Source organism: Arachis hypogaea, chromosome 12 (assembly GCF_003086295.3).
Source record: "Arachis hypogaea cultivar Tifrunner chromosome 12, arahy.Tifrunner.gnm2.J5K5, whole genome shotgun sequence".
Taxonomy (NCBI): domain Eukaryota; kingdom Viridiplantae; phylum Streptophyta; class Magnoliopsida; order Fabales; family Fabaceae; genus Arachis; species Arachis hypogaea.
The window spans coordinates 24,904,824-24,921,984 of record NC_092047.1 but is presented as its reverse complement, the minus strand read 5'-3'; the positions used below and the strand labels follow the sequence as shown (position 1 = coordinate 24,921,984).

The 17,161-nt window shown below is 28.7% G+C and overlaps 1 protein-coding gene across 2 annotated transcripts; it reads right to left on the bottom strand.

The window, feature by feature from the left end:
* Positions 1-1,116: 1,116 nt before the first annotated feature.
* LOC112727178 (uncharacterized) lies at positions 1,117-16,845 on the bottom strand. 2 transcript variants are annotated; one of them, XM_025776849.3, is made up of 12 exons: positions 16,541-16,845; positions 16,339-16,428; positions 14,218-14,295; positions 13,968-14,042; positions 13,417-13,469; positions 6,567-6,720; positions 4,318-4,428; positions 3,438-3,564; positions 3,157-3,254; positions 2,479-2,617; positions 1,724-1,776; positions 1,117-1,362 (listed from the first exon to the last, which is right to left on the bottom strand). In XM_025776849.3, the coding sequence occupies exons 1-12, from the start codon at positions 16,592-16,594 to the stop codon at positions 1,279-1,281; spliced, it is 1,116 nt and encodes a 371-aa protein (XP_025632634.1). In that variant the 5' UTR covers positions 16,595-16,845; the 3' UTR covers positions 1,117-1,278. The 2 variants fall into 2 exon arrangements, with proteins under 2 accessions (XP_025632634.1, XP_025632635.1); XM_025776850.3 differs by lacking the exon at positions 4,318-4,428.
* Between the last annotated feature and the right edge of the window lie 316 nt (positions 16,846-17,161).

Sequence of the window (17,161 nt, the reverse complement as noted above, 5' to 3'; positions counted from 1 at the left end):
TCAACTTCAACAAAAATGTCTTAACGGTTGAAGTTTATACTAGATTATTTCTGAAAAAAAAAATATAAATCATCACAATAAAAGACATAAAAATATGCATATGAACAAATTAAAACCTTTCAAAAAATTACACATTTTTCAGCAACAACAAAAACATAGATTAGTAAAAAAAGATTAAAATTGAAGATTGAAAATTAAAATAAAGAAGCTCACTGAGAAGCAATGGAGATGCGTAGTGGATTGTATAAGAAGAGTCTGGGAGGTGTGTAGCTTCTGGTTACTGAAGAGCTTCTAGTCACGCTGGCGAACGAAGTAGAAGGGAGGGGGTCATGCTAGCGACGCGTGACGAACTGCGGTGAAGTGCAACTAGCAAGCGTGATGAACAATGGCGAAGCTAGGTGAACGATGAAGCAGCAAGGACGAGGTGATGCATCGATGCCGGTGAATCACGTGCGGCTAAGAGGAGATGAGGTTGGCAGTGAGCGCCACACAGTGGCTAAAAGGGGTTAGAGCGCGACACAGTGGCAGTGAGGCAGCGTGATAGAAGGAGGAGGAGGAGGAGGAGGAGGAGATTAGAGGTAGAGGGATGAAAGCATGGAACCATCAGATTTAGCCATGGAAGCTTCATATTCAGGAAGAAGAAGTGAAAGAGAAGAGCGACGACTGAGAGAACAAGAGGCAATAACACACTAACACAAACCCTAATCTTCTCACAATATATATGCATATATTTAAATTATATATTTTATTTATTTTATTTATATACATCGGGGCGGATACACCCTAAACTCGACCCATCCCGTCTCGATAAGAACTCTGCTTCAGTCAGATTCCGTCCCGTATCGGGTCGAATAATTACCCGTGCGTCCTAATCGAATAGGAGCGGGACAGGTACTTGCGAGTTCGAATACCGCTGCCAACTATATGAGTAAGAGAAGAATTATGTGTCTCAATAAAAATAAATAAATATTTATTTGTCTCATTTTTCAATAGTCAAAACTTATAAATATTAAATTTTGGTTAAAATTGCAGATGTCCATACAAAAATAGTAAGAAATTTATTTGTTAGTTTTTCTAATATTTTTCCATATAGTAATAGAAGAGTTTTAAATATAAAAAAATATTAGTGTTTCAATAATTTTATTTATTTATCTCAATCATACAACATATACATAGTTAAAATCAATAACTAAAATTACCGGAACACTAATATTTTTAACACACTTGATTTTTTTTTATACTATATATATTGAATTTTTAGGCACCCAAATTGAGGCTCTAGTGTGTGAAAGATTTAAGACAGGGATCAGTACGATATGGAAGACCACTTCGAGCTCCAAGAGCTTTACAATTGGTGGCTGCCTGAAATTTCCATCAAAATAAAAATGAAAATTATTAATTTGGCTCTTCTAAAGTGCTAGATATACTTTAAAGAGAAAAAGAAAAGTAATTCATCCCAATCATCATTAAATGCTAATAACTTATGATATAATAAGCTATAAATTAAACATCTGTATTTATATATGTGTAATTTTCTCATCAACATTTATACCTTTAAATATAGAAAATTGATAATGCTATTTTTATAATCAATAATACCAATCTCTCTTAATGTTATTTATATTATAAAAAGAAAATGACATTATCAATATAAGAATGTCATTATCTCCCTTAAATTAAATCTAATACCATTTTATGTTCATTTATATGATTAACTACTTACCACATAAGAGGCAAATGTCAACATTATCTGTGGCGAAAAGTTGGCACATATTGCTGAAAACAAAAACATAACATTTTAAAATTTTACAATTGTATCGTACACAAATTTGTGCGATATATTTTTAATTAATTAAGCAATATGTAAAGACTAGAAGTAATGAAAATTGAATGGCAAATAATGTACTAAATTCATGATACATTAGCCTTATAATATTCAATTAAAAAATAATTCCATGTATAACCAAAATTATAATGAGAACACTTTTTTCCTATGAAGAAAATATCAATTTTTGTTAATTTTTATTCTATTTTTGTATCTCAAGAATTTTAAAAATAATTCAATGTTATCAGTTACTATTAACTCTATACGAGATACTAATGAAGGTACTGGATTTATGCACAATAATAATTTCTATATAAAGCAAACTCTTATAATATATATTACCGTGGTGAAGAAATTGAAAAATAGTTAAAATCTAATAGAATTAAAAACAGAAAAATAAAGAAAAATTAACTCACAAAAGATTCAAGATCAGATATTATGGTATTCTTCCCCACTCCATATTATCAAATTTCTATATCTATATAAAACTATGTTTTTTCCACTAAATTGCAAAAAATAGAGTTAAAAAAAATACATCATCCATTAGTATGTTTTTGACCGTATATAAAGTGAGGATAACATTGAGGTATTTAATAAAATATTTGAAAAATAAAATGGTTAAGAATAGTATTAATATTTATAAAAGATGTTACCATATAAAATAGCTCCAACAAATGCATCTCCAGCACCAGTTGTGTCAATAAGCTTTGATGGTGGAATCTTTTCAGCTGTTCCAATATATAACCTCCCACACATACATCCCTCTCCTTTTGTTCTAAACCTCATCATAGACTGGTGGCAGAGGATTAATTTAAAAAAAAAAAGAAAAAAATAATTATCGACCTAAGTAGAATATTATCCTAAATTTTAACTAAAACTATTATTATTCAATTGTTTCTCACACATAAACTAATCAATATTACTACAAAAATTCCGATAGATAGCAACAGTTTTTAAACTAGATAGTGACAATTTGTGAGCCGCTCTAAAATAAGGTGTGGCTAAACTATTAGTGATAGTTTTTTCTAACCACTTAAATAACCGCTACAAATAAGCATTTAGCAGCGGATATACTTTACCGCAAAATATGAACATAATAAAAATATGAGAAAATAATAAAAATCAACCAACAATTAACTAACATGAATTTTAGATGTATAATTTTTAAATTATAAATGCTTTTTTAATTTTCAAATGTACAAAATTTTGTTTGATTGATTTTTGTTATTTTACTTGCAGGGCCTTTTTTCAGCAGCAAAAGATAAATTACTACTAGGAAAAAAAATCTTAATCAAATTAAAAATGTACCATAATTAAGTTAATATTATTACCGAAGCTATACAAGTAGGCATAGTTATGGTATCATCCTCTCTCTTTGATAATGACTCAAATGTGCTATCAATATCCATTTCTTCTAATGAAGAAATATCTGCATATATAGCCACTTATTTTCAGTATAGAAATCATAAAAATAATTAGATGCATAGAAAATATTGCTAATGAACTAGAAGCTACAATTTGTGCTTAATTAATCTTCTATTCTATCATATGAATTAAACTAGACAAAATTCAAAACTTAATCAAAAGGGGAAAGAAAAAGATGTATTTTCACCATCCACGCATCGCTCAAGCATTATGCAACCATCTTTTCCCAATGTTACAATCACAAATTTGAGTTTTGGTAGCCTTAACATAATTGAAACTAGTGCTTTTGAGATAGTTGATGCCTCTGTCCAAGCCTGTCAAATATGATGAATAAAAAAAAAAACTATGTTATTATATTATTAGCAAATAAATAATTAATTCATATTAACTAATGAGAAAATAGTTTTGTGAATGGGGAAAAGGTACCCTAATTTTCACCAAAAGTAAACTAATGTTATTTTGCATATTTGAAAGAAGAAATTCATACTCTCATATATTTTCATTTTATTAACTATTATCTATATTTTAAACACGTCAAATAGACACTAGAAATCAGTTATCAATTAACCACTAATATAAAATATAAAACAATTTTATATTAACATTTCTAATTAAATTATATATATATATATATATATATATATATAATATCAGACTTATTTACATTTATGATCAAATTTCAAAAACAAAATAGTCAAATTAAATTTACAATTATAATCAAAATACAAATAAAATTACAAAAACACATTGGTGACTAACTTTTTTGTTTTCTTGAAAATTTTAATTATTTGTTGTGAAAATTTGGTTATTATGTTACAAAAAGTTTAATTATTTTAGTGATTAATTATTGTATATATCTGCTTCCAAAATATGTAAAACACATATAATAAATATACATGAATTTAAAATAGCTTATTTGATGGTAGATTTTTAGTATTAATAGAATGTTTGTCATATTCTTTTCAAGTTCTCTGTTTTAGCTAGAAACCAAAGTTGAAACTATTATAAAACTCACAAGCAATAATATAAGCTAAGCTACTTCATGATATTATATTTTGCTTAATTACCTGTGGAAAATTTTCTGAGCATATAATATAATCGGTCAATCTTAGGAGATTATCCAATCCTACCCTTGGTTTTTCAGCATCAACTAAAATAGGTATATTCTGTTGAAATGCCTGTATAATGGTCAAATATAATCAAATAATTTTAAGATTTATTGAATGATTCGCTTGATCATTTTAAAATATCATCATAATAATTAACTTTTAACCATATTAAATATACATTAAAAATCAGCACCAATATAATTAATTATTTTATAAATAATATAATTAAATTAAATTCATGGTTATAATCAAACATCACATAGATAATATATATAATCGAATTAGATTCACATTTATAATTAAAAAATAAGAATAAAAGTACAAAAACATAGTGGTTATTGGTTTGTTGTGTTTATGAAAAATTTGTTTATTCCGTTGTAGAAATGTTTGATTAATCTGTAGTGAACAATTTGATTATTTTAAAAATTGATTATTCTACTTAAAAAATATATATATAGTATACATAAATCTATACAAATATATGATTATTGATTTATAATGTTTAAATAACAAATTTTGTTTAATTTAATTGAATATCTTGTTATTCCACTTTCTAATGTTGGGTGTATCCTTTTGTTTTAGATACCTAAAGCTTTTATATACCTACACATACATATTAAATCACATACATTGTTTCAATTTAACTCTTTATAAAAAAAATAATTTTTATCGATCCAATCGTTAAATATAATTACTTACTATAAATATCATTTGTACTAAATTTTGTAAAAATTAAACATCAATAAGATTCTGTTCTAAAAACTCATTCATATTTCGGGTTAATGGTTAAATTGGTTCTGGAAGGATTGTCCAATCATAATTTTTATCCCCAAATAATTCTTTTAATTAAATTAGTCCCTAAAAATTTAAAATCAATCGCGTTTGTCTTCCCTCAAATGTTTAATCCGTTCCGTTAACGATTTTCCACGTGTAGTGTTAAGTAATAACTCAGTGATAAAACGATGCCGTTTTAATTACAGCTCCACCCTGAAATTACTCACTCACTCTTCTCTTCTCCTTTCACTTAAAATAAACGAAACACAGAAAATACTAACAGGCTCCAATCGTTGGAAGGGTAGAGGAAGCAATCATCAACGACACATAACAGATTGTGACTACGCTTATTCCTCTCGATCTCTAGGGCACCGTTGTACGGCCGCGGGTCTTCTCCTTTCACTCAAGGGTAACGAAAAGTCACTTAATAGAAAGAGAAGACAAAGAAGCTCTGATCATTGGAATGGTGGAGGAAGCAATCATCGGTGACGCTATACAGAATGCGAATGCTCCTCTTTGTCTGGGTTTCTAGGGTCTTACTGCGCCGTCGTGGTAGGCGCTGTCTCTAGGTGAGAGGTACGAATCCTTCTACGTCGATTTTTCTTTCCTTTTTTCTGGTTTTTTCTTTCTAGTCTGAATGTGTAGTTGCTGGGGTTAGGGTTGAATGTTGGTTGGTTTCGGGTGAGGATTTTTGTGCCGGGATAGTTGTTGCTAGGGTTTTACAAGGTTTCGCCGGTTATTGCTTCCACGGCCATTCCAGTGATCGAAACAGCTTTATCTTCTCACTCTATTTTGGGTGACTTTTTGTTAGTTTTTGGAGAAAGGAGAACAGTGGTAGAATAATGGAAGAATTACCTCAGTAATAGCATAAAACAATGCTGAGTTATTCAAAACACACTAATGATATAGAACGGCGTCGTTTTGTCACTACTCAGTTGTCATTTAACGTTCTACGTGGACACCTAGTGACGAAAACTGTTAGCCCAGAAACGGAAGGACAAACGAGATTAATGTTAAATCTTTTGGGAACTAATTTGATTAAAAAAATCATTCGAAGATAAAAATGACGATTGACCTATCTTTCGGAGACTAATTTGACCATTAACCCTTCATATTTCATATACATTTTAAACTTTTATACTATTGTTAATTTGATATATAGAAAGGTATATCAATTATTTTAATCAAAGAGGCTTTACACAAAATAAATTACATCGATAAAACAATTATTCAACGGTGTAATATAATAGTAAGGTTATTTAAAAAAATAGTAAGGTTATTTACACATTACATATTTTGTTAAGAGTTAGTGATTCACAAATTAAATAGGTAATATAATAATAGTAAATTATCATCACTAATCTAGTGAGTAAAATTTTCCGTGAGCTGAAAACATTTCATGATTCAACTTAATTATGTAACTTATTAATTACCTCTTGAGCAATGACAATAGCGGTGTCAAGCATCCTTCCATCAAAATAAACCACTTTTGATCCAGCCAATATAGATACCAAGTTAGTACTATGAAGATCTTCTGGTTTCATTGGAGGATATTCTCCTGGATTGAATATACAAGTTCGTGTCTTCCTGAATGCATAAAATACTATCATTAATTAATATAATTAGCCAATAATTTACACTCTTTAATAATTTTATATAATGATAATAATTTAAAGTTACTCACAGAAATTGTCAAAGATAAAATCTTCAGATGAAGGTAGAATTAGAATGAATAATAAATAAGAATCTACATCATTTCTATTAACATGTTTGTGTAATTTTATTCTACATATTTTGGCAGTTCAAGAAATTTATATTAAATAAATTAAATATCATTATTCATGTTTCAAAATTCATTTGAGTGAAAATATTTGTGGAAAGAACTAAAGTTGAGAGAACTAATAACATGTTTAAGAATAATATTTAAAAGTTTAACTTTACAAATTATGGAGAATAAATAAAATTAACCACAAATTTATAAGTCCAAATTATTTCTTTTATAAGATTAGTTATAGATTAAGTAAAAAATATAATGACGAGATAGATGTCATTGAGAATTTATCGAATAAGGTACTTTTGTACTGTTGAGTTTTTTCTTTCAGTACGAGAAGTGGAATAGAAAGATGAGAGAGAAAAGAGAAAAATAGAGAGAAAACCAAAGAGAAAGTGAGGGATTTGAACGAGAAAAGTGACAAATTGTGACTAGGAGAAGACTTAAAATCTATTGGAGATCAAACCAACCAATCACACATCACAGTTTACTACCTCAGAGGCTCTCACAAATAATGATAAGAGAGTAGGAGAAGTTCTTAGGGATCAAGAATATCGATCAATTACTGTATTCACTAACAACCTACCACTAAATACAATGGTAGCATAGATCTGCAAGTGTTTGAAAGAGAAGGAAGAGTAGTGGATGTGTTCTTGTCAAAGAAAAAGATGATGAGGAACCTGCTAATGTTTGTTTTTGTGAAGTTTGCGATGAGAATTGGTACTCTGAATGTCATTCAAAAACTGGACGGGTGAGTGGTGCAGAGATACAAGATAAGATTATCAGAGGTTAGATACAAAAGAGTAAAATTGGGTAAGATGAATAAAGATGAAAAGAATGAGAAGACCCAAGCAGAAGAATAACATAGTAAAAGATATAAATGATATGAAAGAAGGAGATATAATAGAAAAAGATTGTATAAGGATGTGGTCAAGTTTGGAAGGGGACGACTAGGAACGATAGATCCAAGAGACGACAATGACACAATGTGAAAAATCAAATGTGGTATTAGATAGTAATGGAGGAATGATTGAGAAAATAGAGAGTCTAATTGAGGAAGCAATTAATCCAATAGACTTTCTGGAGGTGAAATAGACAGTGATGAGGAACTGGTACAACATGACTGAGGTAAAGATGGTGATGACTTTTGACAATAAGAAAAATATGGAGGAAGCAGCACAATTTTTTTTTTCTACTAAATCACTTCATAGACGTCAAAAGATGGACTTCTAAAGAAACAAATAGGTCGAGGAGGCTTTAAGTGGAAGTCATAGGACTTCCCATACATGCTTGAAATAAGGATAATATAGAGGGGGAGTTTGGGGGATAGTGATAAAAGTGGATAGATAGAAAAATTAACATTATAACTCCTTTAAGGTGTTAGTGGACTCAAGTTTCGATCCCACCATACAAGCATACTTGAATATATTGATTGATGATGAGGAATTTCAGGTAATTTATAAGAAAGATAGGGCAAATGAATACGCATTCTAATGATAGGTTATGCTAATGGAGAAGAAAGTGACAATAAAAGGACAAGGGATGCATGGGAAGCATAAGGGTGTGCAGGACACTATAGTATGTGAGAATGATAGAAATATGTCCAATGAAACAATAAGGAAAGCGAGGCACACTGGCACGTAGACAGAGGCTAGTGGCGGTGAATAAGATGATATGCTTAGGATAGCCAACAATATGGAAGTGGGAAGGTTGATAGAAGTGAAATCGCAAATGGCTGTGCATGGATGGAGAAGGACTAATGATGTCATCAAGGCCCAGAATCAAAATTTAGGTAGTAAAGGAAGAAAAACTTGGACTAATGAGTCAAAAACTCAAACTTGGTAAGATGATAGAGATATAAAAGAGGTTGTAAGAGAGCCTAATCTGGGTCTACTTAATGAGCTAAGTGAAAATAATGAAATAAGATATTTAGAAAATGAGCATATTTAAAGAAGGATGGGGCGAATAAGGATTATAATGAGATTAGAAATGAAGGGGACTCAGGCTCTGGCCCATCTAAACCACCAAGTTTAAAAATGAGGCACGTGAGATAGGGGATAGGAATATAAGTGAAGAAGAGAGAAAGGCAACCAATACAAGAACAATAGTTTGAAGAAGAAGATGCCAAAAAGAAAGGTAGGACAAAGATTGAAAGGAGAGACAAAAATATTGAGAAAGAAAAAAGATATTGAATATCTAAATTTTGGAGGCAAATAGAACATGAACTTTGGGAACACAAATTGAAATTGTATACACATGAAGAAAATGTAGCAAAAAAGTACTTGAGAGAGGAGAATGGAGAGACTAGAAGCACGAAGAGAAAGGAGACAAAAGCACGATACAAAAAAAATTCTAAAACAGAGTATTAAGGAGACATGTGATTTATTAACTATGCCTAATGATTCTCTTATAGAATTGTAGAGGACTGGAGAATGGCGGTAAAATGGGAATGATTAGAGAAATAGTGAGCAAAAATTGTGTGAGATTTTTAGGCCTGATGAAAACGAAGGTAGCAAAGGTGAAGGATTTTGAGATAAAATGGTTATGGACAACATTGACTATGAGTGGAATATGGCTGCAGCTGAAAATAGTAATGGGGATAATGTGTTTGGGAGAAGGCATTCTTTAAGATCCAACAGGTCATAAAGGGTATCATAGATGAAAGTGATGATCAAGTACTAATTGGGGTTGTGTACGCCCTAAATACCGAGAGGGAGGATGAACAAAAGGTAGTATAGGAGGAGATTAACTGCATCAAGAATCACGATAACATCCCTATTATTATGGTATTTGGGGACTTTAATGAGATTACTCATCCAAATAAGAGGAGTAATGACAGAGTCAACACTGAGGGCATGGTAGATTTTAAAGAGGGGTACAAGATTTTGAGGTAATGGAGATGTCGTTGGTGGACAGAAAATACACTTAGAGAGATGGAAAGAGTATAAGCAAGATAAATAAGTTATGCTTGGATACGACGTGGGTTCAGAAATTTCCTGCATAAAAGTTTAGATCCTTCAAGTGTGCTAAATTAGATTATGTGCTGATAATTTTTGAAAAGGAGATAAAGGATTGGTGACCCAAATCGTTCAGATCCTTGGACGTTTAGTTTACACATCCTTAATTCAAGATGTTTGATAAGAAATGGAGAAAAACAGAAGAAAAGTCGGTTGCTATGAAACTGAGAAACATTAGGGGAATTCTAAAGAATTGGAATAGAGAGACGTTCAGAAAAATTGAAGAGAAAGTAAAATGTTTCAAAAGGGAGATTGAAACATTGAAAAAATGTTAAAATATGGAATTAACCAAGATGAGAACTTAATTAAAAAGGCAGCTTTGAAAAATCAATTAGAGGTGTGGTACAAGACGAATATTGGAGATACAATAAAGGGATAGGTATATAAAAGACGTTGGTAAAAATAATGAGATATTTCATGTAAAATCTACTATTAAAAAAAAAAAGAATAAGCAGAATCGAGAAAGTGAAAAATTGGGCAAATAGTGAAGAATTTGGCGAGAAATTAAACAATTGGCAAAGAGGTATTTTAAAAATGTATGTTCACAATAATATATATTAATGATAAAGAAGAGGAAGGTATGATATGGAGAATAACGAATGAACAAGCAGAGTTGATTAAAAATATTTCGTCTGATGAGAAAATAAAGAATGTTGGGTGGGCATATGAGTTATCAAGAGCACTGTGGTAGATGGGTATAACTTTAGGTTCATCAAGAAGACATGGAGGAGTGAAATTCACGAACATAGTTTAGGATGTTTTTTAGTAAAGGAAAAATGTCAAAGAAAATAATTATGACTTAGGTAGTGTTAGCAGTAAAATTGGGCGGGGGTAAATAGATAAAGGACTTGCGTACAATTAGTATGGTATGATGCATTTATAAAGTAATTTCTAAGGTAATTGAAAAAAGATTGAGACCTTTGATGGGAGGACTGATTGGAGAGGTTTGAACAACATTTATTCAAAATCCATAGATTTAAGATGGTGCACTAATAGCGAGTGAATAGGCTTGACTCAAGAAGATTAACAATGTGTCTACAATTTGCGAACGATACGATTTTATTTTGTCCATCAAATTTGAGGGTGTTGAGGAATTATCAAAGAATTTTTAGGTATTTTGTTATGATGTTAAGACTTACAATTAACTTTGTTAAGTCGTTCATTATTCCAGTAAATTGTCATGGTGGTGAGATTGAAAAGTTGAAATGATCTATGAAATATCAAGTTGGGATGTTACCAATTAAGTAGCTGGCATTCCCTTGGAAGCAAACCCAATAAGGAATTGCTACATGAAAATCCATCTTGGACAAAATTGAAAAGTTGAGTTTTTGAAAGGCTAACTTGTTATCAAAGACCAGAAGATTAATGATCATAAAAGCAGTGATTACTAATTACTTGAAAATGTCTAAGATGCCAAAAAAGGTTGCAAAAAGGATAATCTCAATGCAATTCTTTTGGAAAAAATAAAATGAGAAAAAATGAATACTAACATTAAAGTGGAGTACTATTCAGAAGCCAGATGAGCATGGCAGCTTAGGAATTGGGGATACACTGATTGAAAAAATAGTAATATTATTCAAGTGGTAGTGGAGATTCTCAGATGAAGATGAGTAGTTATGAAAAAAAAGTTAATAACTCTTGTTAAGTTGTTATGATGTGGACATGCACATAGTAATGACGGAAAACAATTGCAAAGGTTATAATGGTTTGTAGAAGGAGATTGTAAATGTTGCAAAAACAAATGAGACATATAAAGAAGTGAGTAAGAAAAGATGCAACATGTGTTAGGAAAAGAAACGAACAAGATTTTGAAAGATTTTTAGGTAAGAGATAAGAGTTAGAGAAAAAAATTTTAAGATTGTTTAATATTTTAAATAAAAAAGAGCATGTGATTGGTGACTGTGTTTGGATTGGATCCTAATGGTTTGAAACCTTCAATGGAAGAGGGTATTTTTTAAGAGAGAAAAACCACTAATTGATGAGAAAATATTCTGAAAAGTTTGTCCTGGGTTATAGGATAGTATGGCGTAGATACTCAGCTCAACCAAATCATTTGTTAATACAATAATAGAAAAGCTTTACGGAGTTCCAATAATGAAGCATATTTTTTAGAGGAATGCTAGGGGCAGCAACTTTGTGATTTGTAGCCATCAAATAGCTATCAATGATGGTTTTAATGGTGTGAAATGGGTGTGAGATTTCATCCAATAACTCACTTTTTTTTTGCTGGTTACATACTGGCCAAAATTTAACAAAGTTGTTAGCCCCTTAGACTTTTCCTATTTTTTATGACATATGGAAAAGATTAGTCTCACTGAGAGTGAAAATATTTGTATAATTCGTGATAACAGATGCGATGAACACTAAGAATAAACTGATAAGAAGAAATAATATATAAAGAGATACATTGTGTGTTCTATGTGAAAATGAGTTAGAAATGGTAAATTATTTATTTTTGCATTGCAACTTTTTTTTCTCGTTTATAGTGGTTGGCTCAAAAGGTAAGGAGATGTGGTCTGGGTAGACATGAAGAACGTAAAAGAGTGGTTTAAAAGTTGGATGAATCAAGAGGTGAAAAATATGAAAAAGAAAAGTGGATTATTTGTTTCTTTGTAATTGTATGGACAGTGTGGAGTTGTAGAAACTAAAAGATTTTTTGGATAAAAATATATTATGTCTTGATTATTGAGTTGTTTTTGTTATTTTGTTTGCATGCAACTTTTTTATGTCTTGATTATTGAGACTTTGAAGTGTATTTGTTGTGTTTTGATAAAAACTTGTGATTTATAATTTGTTCTTGATGGCATCAAATGGAGTAAACTATAAATAAAAAATATTTCTCTCTTATTTTGGGTTGAGCTAGTACAAACTATCTAAAAAATATTCTATTTTTAATAAGATAAAGTATTATTTTAATTTCTAACTAACATTATAGTTAAGTTATAATTTTGTTTATAATATTTTATTTTATTCGAATTTTGTTCTCTGGTTAAAATTATAACTTTTAAAAATATAATTTTTCTTTTATTATTGCCTTTTTTTCTCTTATTCTTCTACAATTTTCACTCTCAAATTACTACTACTATTATGATTAATATAATTACGTTTTTTACTATTATTTAGAAGAACATTATAATAAAAAAGAATATTTTTAAAAAAATTGACAAAAATATTAAAATAGGATAAAATAAAATATTTAAGATAAGAATAGATTTATTTCAAATATTAAAAATAAAATTAAGACATATTTCAAATTCTAAAGACTAAAACAATACTTTAAACTTTTAATTATCGAAAAGAAAAAGAAATAATATCTTTTGGAAGGCACATTATATTAGCACCTAAAACTTTTACTTACACAAAAAACATTATTATATCGTTCCACTTAATTTTAATTAGGTGAATAAAAGTTATGGCACTTAGTCAAGTCTCTTAAGAAAATAAAACAAAATAAATATGAAGTTAATGTATAAATCATTAAACAATGGTACATACGTTTGGGTGTCAATAATGATGTAGCTAAATGGCGTAGTCCCCTCCTTAGAAACCTAAAAGTAAATGATAATAAATTTGGTTAAAACATCACCAAAATATATTAACCAAAATTACTAGGGCAAACACATAAGAATAACCTTGCATTGGTTATGTGTGTAATGTTGGTTTAGTCTTCAAAATGTTTTTTACATTTTAGCTTTTAAAAAATTTAATTTATCACATAATTCAAATATTAAAATTTTATTTTCATTATTTCAAGAATTGACAGAACTTTGGACTAATTTAAAATGAATATTAATTATTCAATATATTAATTAAGTTTTATGTCATAACTCATAAATGATAAATATCTTCTAAAACAAACACACACGTAGTATTAAGAGTTTGCCTCTTCAAATATATAATTGAATATTATATAATTTTTTTACAGATATGTTAACACATGACAATAAATTTCTCTAGTTATAAGGTAGAAAATAAACAAGAATAATTAACTCATACTCGTTATTAAGACAATAGATAAAGATATTTTTATAGGTGTGGACATATACCACCATAAACGAAGTGTCAACTCCATCAACTTCTAGCTCCTCCAACAAGGCCCTACCTTGAATATCATTTGCAACCTATTCATTAATTATATAAAAGAAATATTATTTAATTAGAAATTGACCCTTTATTTGGCCACAACCAATGTCCAATAACCATCAAGTTGTGGAACAATAATATTATAATATCATCATTGAAGTAGTCATCATGTGCCTTAAATAAATAAATAAGAAAGATAGAAGGAATTGAAACCTTTGCAATGATCCTTGGCTTTAATCCCAACCGAGCAGCACATGTTAAAGCATTTCCAGCATTTCCACCACCTTGGACCTGTATTTTCAGTTTTGAGCCCCCACTATTAGTAAATGCTGACATAGTAGTTAATTAATGTGGTCATATGACACATGTCAACATTTAATTAAGTTGCTTCTTGTCTATGTTAGTATTTAAATAAAGGAGCAACTATTATCTGAGATTGAAACTAAATTTATTAAAAAAAATATAGTGTAAAGAATCTCTTCAAAAAACTTTGCTTAATCAAGCCATAATGGATGCTTGACTGTAGTAGCAATAGTAACGGTGATGGTAGCAGACAATTGAGTTGGTACATAATGGAGAAATTAAAGAAATGATATATAGAAAGAGGAAAAGAGCCGGGGGAGATAAAGTAAGTTAAGGTAACTTTTTCAAATTGAAATAATTTTAACCTACTAATGTATATAAAACAAAAAATAAAATATTAGAAGCATAAACTAATAAGATAAAATAAAAGAGAGAAAAAAAATTATTTTTTTTACTAAATACTAGGATGAAAAATGTAAAATATTTTATCTTAATCAAGAGAGAAATGGATATACACTAAAGTTATACAAGAAACTAGAAGTTGAAATATTTAAGAGTTTAATCGAATATAATAATATTTTTTATATAAATAAATATATTTTTGTAAATGTGATTTTTTTAAAAAATTAATTTTTTTAATTAGATTTTTTTGAATTGACAATATTAACTCTAATTATCGATATCCAATTCAATCTAACTCATTCGAATAGGATTGATATAACAATTCGTGCCGTAATAAATAGAGTTGGAGGTGGAGTAGATTGAACTATAATTAGTAAAATGGAGATTCAGGTCTAATTCTACTAATATTTTTAATATGTTAGTGTATTTTATAAAAAAATATTATATATACACTGAGTGGTGTAAATTGAAACACTCTTACTTTATATAATTTCACTAAATCACTAAGGTAATTCTTTTATTATTATTTGTGTTATTAATTTTAACAAAAAAATGTTGATGAATTGATGTTTGTATCTTTTGTGACTTTACCATGGATTTAACTATGATTTTTTTGTTGTTTTTTATTTTAATATGAATTTAATTTATAATTTTATATTATTAGTAAGTTTATCAAATGTTATATGATAAAATATTGTATTTTTTAAAATAATTGCTTTTTTACATGTAAGATCAAGTCTTGGATGTAGGATTTTAAAGTACTAGTAAAATTCTAATTGAGAATTTTAAATTTGTCAGTATAATTAAAATTTTAGAAAGGTTTTTACCTTATAGATATAATTAGAGTTGAGTCTAAATCTTATCTTATCTTATTTATTGCTCATTTTAAATTTTTCAATCCAATCAACTAACTCCGTAAAAAATTTCATAATTCCATAATGTTTGAACTATTAAATATAGTCTTAGTAACAAAATATATTTTTTAATTTTTTTAATAATTATTAAATAATCCTTATTTAATTTTGTTTAGAAATTAATTCTTCATCTATTATTTAATTCTAAAATTTATTTTTTATTTTATAATTATTTTTTTATTATTTATCATTTATATTTACTAACAATTAAAAACAACAACCAAATAGATCTTCTATTAATCGTGATCTTCATACATATTTTGGCAATAAAATAAAAAATAAATTTTAAAATTAAATAATAGATAAAAAATTAATTTATAAATAAAATTAAATAAAAATTATTTTATAATTATTAAAAAATTAAAAAAATATATTTTATTACTAAAATCACTTAATAATCCAAATTTTATGGAATCTGTTAAATCCTTTATGAACTAACTTATTAATTTTTAACCCATTTTTTTACAACCGATATTCTAGTTTAAATCGAACCATCAAGTTATCAATTATCGATTATTTCATTTAAACCAGTCAAGTGTATCCGATTTTTAGAACCATCATATAAACAGCCCGCCTGCCCGACAAAGCTTTCTATGATCTCTTGTCTCTTTATTTTTTTAAAACAAAAAGAAAAAGGAGAAGAAAAAGAAGTTGTATATATATATATATATGATTGTGAAATTAAAGAAGAAAGATAGTAATTATTAATTAATACCTTGAGTTGGGTGCTTCTCATCTTGGAATCTGGAACTGGGAAACATGTCACTGTTGCCAATAAATCCACACAGACTCCACCAAACCCCACCTGCATGCAAAATCACATGCCACTCATCATTCACTTGAACAAGAGCTTCGAGAATGTAGATTATTATTAAGACATTATATATATTGTTACTGCATATATAGAAAGCACTTACGATGATGCAACTCTCTGGGAGAGGAAGACCGTATTCATCAGAATCAGAACTCATTTTTGGGTTACAAATTAAATGTTTATATGTTATTCCTCCTTTTACCAATCATAATATAGATTATAGGGAAAAAAGTAGAAACAAAAGACTTAAACAATCACTCTGTGTGTGTTTATGAAACCGGGGGGAGAGGGGCTTGGAAAAATTGAAGAATAGATGAAGTTAGTGATAGCTATCAACATGTTATATAGCAGGAGAACGAAGAAGTGTTATTAGGCAAACACTTTTTATCAATAGAAAAATACTAGAGAAGTGCTAGGGGTTAGTAAGTTCTGTAATTTATAGTCATCAATTAGTTATTATTAGTATTTTTAATGGTATGAAATTAGATCTAATAATATAGGATTATTTACTTTCCTTTTACTGATTAAGTACTGGCCAAATTTTAATAAAATTGTTGATCCTATAGACTCTCTCAAAATACTATTTATACATTACATATTCTTGACTTCTGTATAAATGATCATCACTAATTAATTATGTATTTCTTTTTTAATAAACAAAACAAAAAATATATTTTAAAACGATATTTATTTTTATACTCTTATAATTTAGAGTTTATAATTT

Bases quoted from the DNA above. Each gene is read 5' to 3' on its own strand.
- LOC112727178 (XM_025776849.3), bottom strand. From the start codon at position 16,594: ATGAGTTCTGATTCTGATGAATACGGTCTTCCTCTCCCAGAGAGTTGC. The intron at 14,043-14,217 runs GTTTCAATTCCT...ATTAATGAATAG, and splicing joins AGCCAAGGATCATTGCAAAG to GTTGCAAATGATATTCAAGG. The intron at 2,618-3,156 runs GTAATAATATTA...CTCTGCCACCAG, and splicing joins TGCCTACTTGTATAGCTTCG to TCTATGATGAGGTTTAGAAC.